Source organism: Zerene cesonia, chromosome 6 (genome assembly GCF_012273895.1).
Source record: "Zerene cesonia ecotype Mississippi chromosome 6, Zerene_cesonia_1.1, whole genome shotgun sequence".
Classification (NCBI taxonomy): Eukaryota; Metazoa; Arthropoda; class Insecta; order Lepidoptera; family Pieridae; genus Zerene; species Zerene cesonia.
In genome coordinates, this window is record NC_052107.1 from 6,414,823 (window position 1) to 6,429,367 (window position 14,545).

The 14,545-nt window shown below is 32.0% G+C and overlaps 1 protein-coding gene and 1 long non-coding RNA gene across 2 annotated transcripts; both read left to right on the forward strand.

Moving 5' to 3' along the window:
• Window positions 1–380: 380 nt before the first annotated feature.
• Window positions 381–907, forward strand: LOC119840513. Its single transcript, XR_005288313.1, has 2 exons — window positions 381–588; window positions 800–907. It is a non-coding gene; the product is annotated as an uncharacterized LOC119840513 (long non-coding RNA).
• Window positions 908–12,918: 12,011 nt separating this feature from the next.
• LOC119840529 (retinol dehydrogenase 13-like) lies at window positions 12,919–14,248 on the forward strand. The gene has a single exon (XM_038367195.1). The coding sequence runs from the start codon at window positions 13,173–13,175 to the stop codon at window positions 14,127–14,129; it is 957 nt and encodes a 318-aa protein (XP_038223123.1). The 5' UTR covers window positions 12,919–13,172; the 3' UTR covers window positions 14,130–14,248.
• Window positions 14,249–14,545: the final 297 nt, after the last annotated feature.

Sequence of the window (14,545 nt, forward strand, 5' to 3'; positions counted from 1 at the left end):
ATTATGCTGATAAAAAAATTAATGCGTTAATAACAACTATTTACATAACAATGGAAGGGATTTCGTGAGAAAATTCCGTTACTTGGTCGTCCCTCGTATAAGTTCGATGATTATAATAATTTAATTTCTGTCATGATTGCGTACATTCCCATCGAGTGAACACTCACCCCAGTACAGGTAAATACAGATAGGTAAGACGTTCAAGGGGTCGAAATCAATACAACAAAGAAAAAGTGCCCTATTGTGTGCTTTTACGCAAGAAGTCCACGTGCGCTTACGCTCCCACGGTGGCGTGGTGAGGGATTTCGGGCCACATATATATAAGGGTGTCAAAGGCAAACAACATCACTTCCAAATTTCGATTGCATCGAACACACCGGGGGCCCGCGGGTCCCCCGGCTACCGTGCGCATTTAATATTAACATCACGTTCAAAGTTCGCATTACTAGTTTGTCAATTAAAAGTTGGAAGCAAAAGCGAAGTTAATCAATGTTTTAGTAACAGTAAAAGCAATTTCGTTTCGTGAAAAACATCTTCGTAAGTCTATTTGGAGATTGTTTCGAGGAACACTTTGGAGAATATATATTGGTAAGTAAACTTTATCACTTTCCAGTTTGTTTTCTGGCAGAATCCAAAGGTATTTTTTCGAATACTGACTATAAAATTGATTTTAATACGTTTTATTATAAATACGATTCATTATTCAATCTCTTAATTAAATCAATATATTTATAACTCAACTCGCAGTTTCAGGAGTGTCAATTTATTATTGAAATTAATCTGTACTTCTTTGTTTCAGGCTGGACACCAATACCTACTGTATTTATGATTCAGAGATATTTCCTACAGTTCGATTCCTCAAAAGGTATGTTTTAAGAACAAAAAAAAGTGATCGTTTACGAAAAAATGACGTCGAGTTGATAATATCCAATTTATCAATTTATATTGATTAATATCTATTATATTAAAATCCCAAAGCTAACCTAGGATTAGTACTTATATTGTGTGATCAATTAATTTTAATTTCATTTTATCAATACTTAATTAGTAAACATTTAACGTAGTATAGGTCTTAGAAATGCACATTAACGTAATTCGGTTCCAAAATTGTAAATAAGTAAAATGTATAAAGCATGGATTCACCCGCCTTAATGCACGGTCTTGTTTGTTGTCGAGTTAAAGTTTCATGTTAAGTTTAACTTGTTCCGCTTGTTCTCAGTTCAATTGTTGCTATTGTTGATTCAAACCGTTAATGATTGTTAACTTCTGTTTCTTTTGAATAATTGAGTTTTTGTTAAGTTTTCTTCGTTTTGTTATTACTCATTATTTTTTGACCAAATACGTGTATTAACGTTGTTTTAACGTTGTAGTGTTTTTACGTTGTTAAAATGTTTTATGGCTATTTCCTTTAATTAGTGCAGTTATCTCTAAATCTGTAGTTACAATCAGCTGGTCTGATTACTGTTTTCATTTGTTTCAAAGACGTTTTTAGCTTTTAGCTTGCGGTTATGTTAAAGTGCGTTGAGTTTTTGTTTCTTTTTCCAAAACCACTCCGTTAAGTTTAATGTTAATTGTTAAATAATGCGATGAAAACGATGCAAATAATCATTGCGTAAATAGTTGATTTTTTGTTTGGTTATTTATTCTGTTGATTTCTCTGTTAATTATGTAAGTACATATTGAATTACCAACAGTTTAAGCGTTTCAATCAAAATTTTAACTGATTTGGAATTTTTTTGTTTCTAAATTCTAATATTGTTATGTTTTTGATTTTAAACAACTCATAGAAATGCTACTCAAAACAAGACAACAAAACAAGACAGAAAAAAATAGCTGTTTTGTTTAATATTTTATCATTGTTAATTATCGATTATGAAAAATACGAAAAAGAAACTAAATGTAGGTAAATGTAAAATGTTGAATTTTTGTTTGGTTGTTTTTGTTAATTTTCTAGTGCCTAAGATGTTACGATTACGTTTGTCGATTTGAGACCCTAAATAGGTTTAAACTTTCTCATCATCCATTTTAGAATATAATGTTCCATTAATTTCTAGATGAAGCTGTTGATATTTTGTTACGTTTGCGTTTCAAATAATTTTGTTAATTCGGCGATTATTTCTTCTTTGTTTTTTGTAATGTTTTACGCGATGTTAAGTTATGATCCACTAAGTATTCATTTTGTGTTCGTAAATAACCCGGACTTAATTTAACATTTTGTCGTTGTTTCGTTTTTTTTTGTTTTAATTTGAAAAAATAATCAGGATCGTCTGTTTGTAATTTCAAAGCTAAAAATCAAACTATATGTTGTTGAAAACACTCACAAAGTGCCTTAAACCCTAAAGTGCCTGAATTCATTAAATGATCTTTCTCACAAATTTGCCTTTTTTAAAGATTTTTATAAAATCTTTAAAAAATGCTATTATCGTACTTGTAATAACTAAGCCATCATGGTATCTTGCTTTAGTTGCTATGTAACAGTACTTATTATAAATTACGTATAGTTTTTATTAAAGCTGACCAAAATTTGCTTATTACTTACGATAATAATATCTGAACTGTTGTTTGCTCAACTTAATGATCATTTTCGCCCTCAAAATTATGGTGAAGCCATATCAGTAGCCTATTTTATTTTAATATAGTCATGAACAGCAATATTAACATAAAATTGCAGAGATAATGTGACCTTAATTAAATAGTTTCATACAAGCGCTGCATTATATGCATTCAGCGAATTTAACCATAATGGTTTAACACTTACTTTATAAAGTTTATCAATATCCTCTCCGGGGCGAAAATGGTCATTACGGTACCATTGTTACATCGTTACCAATCGCTTTCATCATTTGTTATCACGTTCGTTAATGTTATATAATTGATAAGTGTTGATTTACAGTTGTTTTTATTTGGATGTTTAATTGTTTTAAGTTACAAGGCTGTGTTTGTTAGTTTTATGTTAAGTTTTCGTTTTAACTGTTTGTATTGTTCTTGTTATGCCGTCATTAAGGCCACAAAATTGTTACCTACCGGACCATCGACGCGTGAATTGTAAATGTAAATAACTAGTAATTAAGTGAATCGTGTATAAGTTAAAACTGAAGCTTTTGATAAAATTAACAGATAAGTATTTATAAGGGATGTACGAAAGTGTGTGTGTGTTATTGTGTGAAATAAATTTGATAAAGAATATGTTGTTTTACTAAATTAAATAACTCGTATCCTAAGTGGCGTTCGGATTGAATAAAAAGTTAATCTGGTCGGAAGCGGTTGGATCGCGTCCAACTGCTGGGCGCCTAACGTCCACTAACAAATGAGGTCGTCATCTCACAAGAACTCTAACCCCAATATATTACTTTTAACGTGAATTTTCCGGGTAAAATTTTATATTTAAAGTACCTACCTTTAGCTACTCACATACATAAATTATTTTCATGTTTTCTATTCTATTCTATAAGACCATAGTGATGAATAATTTCAGTTTCGCTTTTTCAATTCAGGCTATATTTTTACACTTTTTTATTGTTGGCTGGTGAAGCCAGCTTATATGTAGCTGGTGAAGTAAGTTTATATATTTATATGTAGCCCGTATAGCCGAGTCCATTAAACTGAATTTTGACTAACTTTCAACAGACACATTCAATTCAAACTTTGTAGACTGTATTGACATCGATCCTTAATAGGATCGATGTCAATACAATAATTTCACGAGCAGAAATTCTTATTATCCTGACAAGCATCACTAGAATAATACGTATAAAAAGATTCACTATGTATACCTCGTATAGCGAGACAATTTAGTTGATTTAATAATTAGAGAGTATTCTTTGTTTATAAAACTATTGTTAAATGCAACTTCTAATATTTTTTTGGGTAATAATTGTCATAAAGCTTTTGATTTGTTATCAACTGACTATATCAATGAGGCAGTTGTGTAGAATCGCAGTACATTCTTATTACGACCGTACTAATATTAAACACTCCCTTTTGATTTCTTACACTATGTTAATTATATATAATACAATACAAATAAAATTATATGTAATTTTACCTTGTAACTTGTATTTTTTTTAAGTAATATTATCCCTAAATCTCAACATTTATGTCACATAATGGAATATGATTTAAGAAGCGATTATCCAATAACATACCTACTCTATTTTCCAAAGAAATTGTATCACAAATAAGATTGCGTTAGACGCCATCAAGTTTCATTGATGTTGTAATGACTCTGAAATATTTTCTTCGCAATTTCTATGGTAACGCTTCTATAAAAGCCAACGAGGAAATAAAATGTATAAGAATGTTACAAACAGAATGATTTCATATTTAATATATGGATCATGTATTGAGCAAGGTAACTTATTAAACTTTTTTTTAAGTACCTACCTAGCGTGTATTTTAATATCTTGCGTCATAGTATATACATGTAAATAAGATTCAAACTTAAAAACAATTATCAATCATTCATGATGCAAAAGTCTATTTGTTTAGATTTTTTTATTAAAGATTATGTAAGTATACTCGCAAGAAAGAACTTGCGAATATACATAATTCCCCGCCAAATTGTACAATAGATATTGTTTATTGGTTTTGTTAACTGTATGTGTATTGTACATTAAAGTGTAAATAAATAAATAAATAAATAAATAATCTTTATTCTGAGACAGTAGCCGATCATTACAATCACCAAGAGAATATAGTTTTCTCCAACCAGTGCTATCAGGCTCTTGACCAGGCCCTTCTAATTCAAGGAAAAAATGTAAGAAATGCAATTAAGATGTGCACTTCTAGTTTGACGCAAATAAGTTAACATGAATTGGCTCCCTGGTATATTTGTGTAAACACACAAAAGTGTATCAAGTGTGCATGTTAGGAGTTGTACAATGTTGACAAACGTGTAGACTTGAAACTTTAAGTAGTTTCAGCGGGTTGATATGGAAGGTTGGAAAACATTGCATCTCGTACGCGCGTACACTGTCAGTGTAATGAAGATAGTTTTCGGAATGGAAAACAAGAAGTTGGTTTCATGCAATCTCGCCGCTTAGACTCTTCTTAATTGCTTAACTTTAACCAGTGCCTCTTCCTGCCCTAGAATTCGTTTAACTTTCTGCATACTTCACTCAGAAGAGAAACTGACATTTAATGTCGTTCTGCGGTAAACACCGTGGCTTAAATCCAACCAAGCGAAATACATTTCTATTTCAATAATCAGATCTATTTATTGATTTTTATGTCAATATGTATGTATGAAAATTTCATTTGCCTAGTCCTAGTAAAGTCAAAATATTGTCTTGCCTTCGGTAGGATCATAGGAGTAGCTCCTTGCATAAGCCTATGGACTCAAGAATAAATATGTGAAAAAAGTTTATAAATTATCAAGTATGGAATAAATCAAACTTTGTTACAAAAAAGGATTCGTTCGTAGCAGCAATTGAATCTTCAAAGCGTACGAAAAATACTGCAGACTCACCTATAATTTTAGAACATTTATTAACCTAATATTAAATATATCATATGATTTTTTAAAAATAATTTAACGTATTTATATTAATTTGTGAATGTTTTAGATTAGTATATTATATAGGTATTGTAATAATATTGACTTTAAATTTGTAGGTATGAAATGATATAACAGTACTGTTATATCTGCTAGCATAATTAGAAAAATTTATATATTACTAGCAAGTGGACCAATGTAAATGTTATTATAATAAAAGTAGATACACATTTTTTTTTAAAGAAGATACCCTTTTTATGATATATCATTATAATGTCACTGTGTTTACCATTTTTATATATTTATAGTCTAAACAATGTTTAGTGTGTAAAATCTATAATATTATCAATTTCAAAACATTTACTATAAGGATCTGATGGCACAGTTTTACTTTCTTCGTTTATTTGTGTGGGAGATATTTCTTCATGATTGTTTGACGTGAGAGACCCTCGGAGAACGTTTACTAATTTATTGCATTGCTCGCTTCGTTTTAACTGCTTCTCCGTGCGTTCCTGTGTACTGACAAGCCTCCGTTGCTTGATTTGAATATGCTTTATTTTCTTCTTAATAAAGTTAACATAATAATCGACTTGATACTGCAAATTGTCGACGCTCCAATAGAAATTTAAGTCGATGAGAATAGTAACTAATAATGCGGCATACAGTCCCGTCAAACCAATTGCATAGTAGAACAATGTTGGATCGTTTCTTGAGAAGAAAGGACATTCCTCTTTTAGTGTAAGACAATTCCAGAAATATGAAGGCGATAAAACACTGTCTTCCATTCGATTCATGGCGGATAATGAATTAAAAACGGAAAATTTATTTTAAGTTTTTGACACTTCCCACGACTGAGCGCCGAAGTTTCTTCGAGCAACTGACTGGAAAGAGTCGAATGCAGCCAGTTACAAAACAAAGATTTTAGCGTAAAAAGGTTTGTACTACAAACAGTTTACATGGTGAATAGTAATTGTTATAACTAGAAATAATTTACATATCAATTTTACTAACTTGAGTTCACTATTCTCACTTATTGATGAGTTTAAGTTGAAACTTAGGCTTGGAATAGTAATACATAAAATAACCGGCATAGTGGTATTGAAATTAATTATATTATGAACATAATGCTAATCACACAATAAATTAATATTGAATTATAGTTATTGCTGTAGTGACATAAATTATTTCACGTTTATTTAAAATAAGCCAGCTGCAATCCCAGCCCGCCCCTTCGTAATAGATACTCGATTACGTACTTAATTGACATCCACTTTCTGCGTTTCTTGAGAACTGTAACTTGGATCTCTTTAAGACTTTATCTCTATCTCTCTGGATAGGCATGCTAAACTTAAAATTCGACTGCATCTATGCTCACCATCAGGCATGATTGTAGTAAAATAAAACTATTAATAAAAAAAAACAAACTCTTTATGTCATTACTCAGGATTTTGAAATAGTTATGTGTAAGTTATAGTTAAAAATATATTTAATATTGAATATTTTGTTATGAACATTTATCGACTTTATTATTAGCTATTTACCCTTGAAGTGTCTTCAAAAGATTTCATAGCGTGTGCGCTGTCAAGGCTCTACTATAGGAATAGGTAAATTAATGGGGAACAATTTCAGTATTTTCATACATCCCTGCCCTGCAGCCCTGCCCTTTAAGCCCTGATTTATTTATCAGTTCTACAATGCAGGAGACAAACGGTATTTAACATATTTAATACACTACGAAGCGATTATAGTAGTAGTATGATTTTGTTACGGAACCCTACAAAAAGAGTTGAAAAAGCATAGCAAATCATCCATGACTTACAGTTCTGCATCCTGTAGCTCGGCTACATTCAATTTTATCAAAAGTGCCTGCAAAAGTATTTGTGTAAGTTTTGTTGATATTTCATCCATAACTTTTGAACTTCTTGTAAGTTGGGACGTTGATGTGAGCCAACAACATGTCTTATATTTTATCCAACTTTGTGTGAAATAAAAATATTTTTTTTTAGAAATAATTTGAGTTACAAAAAACAAAAACATATAAAACTGGTACTGTTTATTTAAATAAGCATATTAAATAAGATTGCTTATTTGAGTTTGATTATAATTTCTGAGCTATGGACAAAATCAAAACGATTTCAAGCGCCAGTCCCATAAGTGCCGGAAGGTTCTCAATTTGTAGCTTGCGCTATTTTTTTCTTAATCTTCACAATGATTCAAATCTAGGATTCCTTCTTTCATTGCCTATATTCAACCAAAGGGTATGTTGATGTTAAAAGAGGCACTTTATTAATATGATTATGTTTGTAGAGAATCACGGGTGTCCGTAACGCATAAAATATGGGACCCCACTTAAACTTTTAGGAAAACCTTTACCTATTAAGAGTTTTGAACCCTCGGTTTATTAATTAAATTATTTTGATGGAAGTCCGTAATTGATTAGGATATTGTTTAATAGGTAACTGAAAACTGAAAGATGCCTTTTTTATAATAAAAGTTATCCAAAATACCTCTTTTTTTTAAATCATTAAAGAGTCTTCTTTTTGTTTGTATATTTCTATCAATGTCTATCAATGTCGGCAATGATGGGTTGCCTGATGGTAAACCCTGCCACCGTCGGTCGATTGCAGACCTTACGCCTTTACAAATGACTGGGAAGAGTAGGGAAAAGGATATGGGTCTTCGGCTCCCCCTCTCACCAAAAGAAACGCAGTATCATGCTTCTATTTCACGCTGGTTTTATATGGAGGTATGATACTTCCCTTGTGCGAACTGACCCAATTTGTGCCGAAACATGCTCGACTCCTACATACAAATGTTTTGCGATATTTCAAAGAAAGTAAATTGATAGAGCAGATTGTCTGTATAAAATTTACTCTTTTTTAACACAGATGTGCACTTTTTAATAGAACTTAACCCCATTTAAAAGTGCACTGTATCTGTTCACGCCATGTAGGACAATTCATTGACACTAAACCTTTCTATACAAGCTGTGTCTTGCAAACGTCGGAGACTATTGACCGCGCGTAAGGCGTGTTAAAAGCGTGTAAAAAGGTGTGTTTTATTGTGGGAGTCGAGCATGCTTCGTCACGAATTGGGCCAACTCGCACCGGGAAAGTACCACACCCCCAAAGAAAACCGACGTGAAATAATAGCTTGCTATTGTATTTCGTACGGTGAGTGGGGGAGCCGGAGGCCTATTTCCTTCTCCTAGCCCTTCCCAGTCCATTCCTTCTTTCCAGTCATTAATCCACTCCTGATCCCTTATCTCTTATCCCTTAAAAGCGGGCAGCGCATTCTCAGAGGTCTGAGCCTCTGCGAATGTTCATGGGCGGTGGTGATCGTTTACCATCAGGCAAACCACCAGTTGCTCGCTATGACATAAAAAGAAGCGGTCCATTGCGCCAACGGACAGCAGTGTCGAGATAATTCCCTCATAACGTTACCCACGTAGCCCTCTAGTAATAATTTACATAAAACATGCCTTGGTTTTTGAGACGCTCCACTCTTGGAACTCCACTCTTGTGAGTAGGGCAGGTTGCAAGCATCCCATGCCATGACTGCGCTGCTCTAATGGATTTTCGATATTTTCGTTTCCTGGACCCGTGTCATACGTTGCGTAATAACTAATGATGAAGTAATAACTTATACCGGAACCGGAAGAAACTTGTTCCCACGACACAGGGAATCCTAGTGTGGGAGCAAGGGTTCTTAATCTATATATATGTAACAAAATTTTTTGATAAATAAATAAATTATTGTTATTATTGTATTTGCTCAGTACTTGAAGCAAATACAATAGAAGTAACGATAAATCATTTGCATGGCTATTTGTATGGCTTATAACTAATGCATATTGTTAAACGTCAGTAATACATATATGAACAATTGCAATACTTTGGGTTTAGTATAATTTAAATTGTATGTAGGTATTAATAAACGGAATCCACATATAAGGTGGAATCAATTAATGTTACGGATCATAATTTTTTACAAATTTTCAATCTCACTGATTACAATATAATCTCACAGTTTTTATAGTGATAGGTGGTAGAATACCGTTGATGCCACAAAACCTTAGCATATGTATATTCTATAACAAAATCACTTTCATACTGTAAAAGTTACTCGTGCAATATTTTTCAAAAGTTACATAGAACAAATACTGTTCTCCTAATAAAAAAGTTGGGAAACTTTGTTGTATAGCATCACTTGCTATTATTTATCTTAAGGCGCCATAAATTATTCGACTATTTTATCGCAGATACTGTTTATGGTTTTACTTTTATTTTCCTTTATTATTTTGATTCAGATGAATAAAAATAATATTAGTCACAGTTGCTTCTTTCTTTTTATTGCGGGAGTCAAGCATGCTTCGGCACTCCCATAGAAAACTGGCGTGAAATAATAGCATGTTATTGTGTTTCGTACGGTAAGGGTAGATGCCAGACGCCGTTTCCTTTTCCTTACCCTTCCCAGTCTATTCTTTCATTCCAATTAAACCTTTTCCATATCCCTTACCCTTATAAAGCGAGTAGCGCAGAAGCAGTAGGCACTATACCTCTGCGAATTTTCATAGGTAGTCCAAACTTATTTTACTTGTACGCATTCAATAAGGAGCAACTCGAATTATCGACGAAACTCATCAGCGGAATTACTGATTAACTGCAATTTGGATTCGTTCAAGAAACGATAAGAAATAAATTACCGGAGAGCCCTTGGTAGGCAATACCTTTAATTTGTGCCTACGATTATGCACTGCGCACTTGCTATCCACCATATATCTACTAGCACACACATAATCTTTAAATCGTATAAAAAGCATTTAGTTAAATAAATTTTTAAACGACATTTAAACACGTTGATAATAAAAAGTTAGATTAAGCTGAATACCTTAATTCTTTAATATACCATGGTGTTTGGAAGGTTACAGTCTTTACATATAAAATTAAAAGCATCTAATCTTAAGCTTAATGAAAGACTTCCTAAGTCAGTAATGGTAGGGTAAAGCCGCGGGCGCCAAGTTCAACAATTGTAAGACTTAACAAGGTCGTAAAACGTGCTCCACTCGTTCGTAGCTATCTAGTTCCTCGATTTTATCTCGCACCTAATGAGGTTTAATATACCGGCACAATAATTACTCAAGATCTTTAAATATCTGTTAATTTGACCAAATTTTGAACGACAGAATGTAATGATTTGTCAGAGTTTTGTAGCTAAACGGAATCCGTATAATTTTGGTAGTCTGATTGTCACATTTTATCATAGTGACCTGGAGGACGGAATATACAAAATTGGAGATTGATTGAGATTGGAAATACACAAAAGAATATTTTGTAAATGGCTAAAAAACGAATTAGTTATGAATCATATCATTAAAACATCAATAAAATATTGTAAGTAAACACCGGTAACCAGTTCGGTTTATTAAACCGAATCGAAAAAATATTCTAAATAATATATAATGCTATATAGCCACGACACACATACCTACTTACTCAAAATCATAGTAATTAATTTAAATTCATTATCATTTAGTATTCGTATATTATTTAATATTCATTTAGTATTCTCAAATATAAACAGTGCGATCCATTAATATTAATTTGTAATAATTAACAAATGTAACATGTGTGTTGCAGCTCAAAGCAAATCCATATGTCCTTTGTTTTGGCAGATGTTTAGGTAGAAAAGTGGCTATTTACTATTTAGTTAATTAATGACAGAACAGTAATTATAGACTAGGCTATTATTAAATGTTTCATTAAGCTAAATGGCGGCGATATTTATGTATTGATTCGCTCTCCACGCTACGTTAATATTATCATTAGGGATAGACATCTTCAGTCTACAAGTTTAATGCATGCCAATTTGTTTTTTAGTTATCTATCTACATATACGTGATAGTATTAGTGAAGTAGTTAATCTATGAAGGAGAGCATATACATTTTATAAATAGCTCCAATATTCAACCAATGTTCAAAAGCTAATAAATATATAAAAAATTTATTAAACATGATTTCAATGTACATAAATACTGTTATGCTTAATTAGTGCATTATCACACATACACATACATACACATACTTCCATACTTAATTATTTATTAAATAAAATTTTAATGTTATTTTTTTATGTTTGCTGATTTTATTAATGTATTGTATAATATTATATTGTATTATATTGACTCAAGTTCAATTTAATGTTTCATAGTTCTTTTTTTATGTTGTGATTGAAACAATAAATAAGTCATAAAATAAGTTACCGATATCTGCCAGCACTTAAAAGTATGGTGTCATTGTCAATCATAGACAAAGGCTGCTGTCATCAAAATCGGTTCATATGTGATTGATTCGAGTATCTTTTTTTGAAGTCGCTTATAAAAGAAACAGTTACAGCGTAGTTCCGTCTGTAAATAAATTACCTTTTCACTATTCAATGTACACAGCGATACAGCCAAGTGTCGCCTTTTATTCTATCTTTTCAGTTATAAACTCGTGAAATTGAATCGCTTTAATATTGCAGTTTGCAACGAGACTCGTTTTGGGCCGACAACAGGCACTGTTCTAAGTAAATATCTATAGAAACTAATAAACAGTTAAAATAGTCGGACCGTAATATCCGTTCTTCATCTAATTTTATACATTCTTCTTCTATCTTTCAATATAATATATTTACGTTCAAACAATTATGAAACAGTAGGTAACCATGAAAAGGTAGATGGCAAGCGTCAATCTAAATATAATATTACTGGACTACTATATCAATTGTCTTAATTTTTGAGTGAACGAATCGTAAGTCACGGCTGTTCAAATGACCTGACTTATTGCATTAAAAAATTGCGTTTATTCACTTTGTTTATAAATGACTGTATGTATATACATATTTGTGAAAAATAAATAAAAATAACTAATAAAAACGTATATAGAGCTCCTTTGACACGACAATCATAATAAAATACGTCCATTATTATATCATCAATCTTGACTCTCCTAATGATATAAAATATATAATTTAACGCTCATATTTTTTATTCTCTCGTTATAGCATTTTGTATTTCATAATTGCATTATTCAAATTAATTCGAGAGATTTACAATGGACTAATAACGAAAAAAGAATAAATGAGTCGATTCAAATTGTTGCAATTAAAATATTTTTCGTTGTCCTTCAAAATAAGTACACTTTTATGGAGTATTTCCTTCAATCATGTTGTTTTTCTGAAGCCTAATGTAGGAAGACCTACTAGACTATTATACATAATTTATGAGTAAATTATTTAAATTTCAATTCTTAAAAGAAATAAGAAAAAAATAAGGTTATACAATGGGAAATAAAAAATAAATATATACTTTTGTTGTTCAAGGTGACATATTTATAGCGGTACTTGATTCAATGACAGCTTATTGCTTACGTAACGGTTGTCAAGACCATGCGACGTCGCGACGCGTACGCACGTCCATATTATATTTAGTACAGAATAACATACCGTAGAGACGGTCGGGTACTCTCGGTTGTGAAACGACATGTATAGATAAACTATACCTTCCTTATCACGAAGCAAAAAGAAACAGACTTATCTTTCATACCGTTCACATGCTTCAGTGACCTCCTAGATAAATGATTGTAAATCAAACTTGTTCGTGGTAATGGTGTCAACGCAATAAAATATCAACAATAAAATGCTTTTTATTGCGGTCATAGTTCTTACTGTGTTTATTGTGTTACTTCTGAAGATCTATCAGAAGTTCACGCACGCAATATGTCATTCGAGTGCTCATATGGTGGGGAAAGTCGTGATAATAACAGGTGGTAACAGCGGTATCGGGTACGAAACCGCTAAGAACTTAGCGGAGCGCGGTGCAAGGGTCATTATCGCTTGTCGCAGTATACGTCGAGGTACAGAAGCCAAAGATGAAATAATAAAAGCGACTGGCAATACAGAAGTTGTTTATAGACATTTGGATTTAGCGTCGCTGCGATCAGTTCGGGATTTTTGTGAAAAAATATACAAAACTGAGAGCAGGTTGGATGTCCTCATTAATAATGCCGGCGCAGGCGGCCTCGGTAATTACAAGACGGAAGATGGAAATCACGTAGGAATGCAAGTGAATTATTTCGGACCGTTTCTATTAACCTGTCTCTTGTTACCTTTGCTGAAAGCTTCAGCTCCTAGTCGAATCATTAATGTGTCATCTTTTATACATAAATATGCAGAAATGGACTTTGAAAATTTAAATATGGAGAAATATTGGAGTGATTACTTGGTGTATGCGAATAGTAAGCTATATCTTAATCTTATGACATTGGAATTAAAACGTAGGTTAGAGGGTAGTGGCGTGACTGCAAATGCGTTGCATCCTGGTGTGTGTGCAACGAATCTGTTCAGAAACATTAATAGTAAAATTATCCGTGCTATTATAAAAATAGGTATTGATTTTGTGTACCAAAGCCCTTGGGAAGCAGCCCAGACTTCGATATACTTGGCTGTATCACCCGAAGTTAAAGATGTGAGTGGTTGCTATTTCAGTGACTGTCGTAAAAGGATTCCATCACGGTTGTCGCAAGATGCTGATATAGCAAAACAATTGTGGAGCGAATCCGAAAAATTAGTTAATTTTTCAGTAGGTGATAAGTAATTATATGTGATAAAATCCTTAAACTTGTTAAATTATTAAAAATGTATTGCTCAGATAAATTATATTGTTAAATGTTCATGACAGATATTTATCATTTGACAAACAGACGTTTTAGTAGACTTGTTGTTTTATTTATTATGAACCAAACATTACAATTTCTAAATCTTTGTGGTAAAAGATTTTATTATGTTATGTGATATGTAATTAATAAACAAAACATTTTTTTATGTTTACAGACTTTCAATTCCATGATGACATACTAAACATAAATAAATTAAGGGATTTTTTCTATAATTTATATACATATATACAACAGATCTTGAAGTATTGGATTTAGATTCTATTACATGATGTTCTTAAATTGTATACAGATTGCATACGTGCACTCACACTTATGCGGTATGGTCATTTGAAAC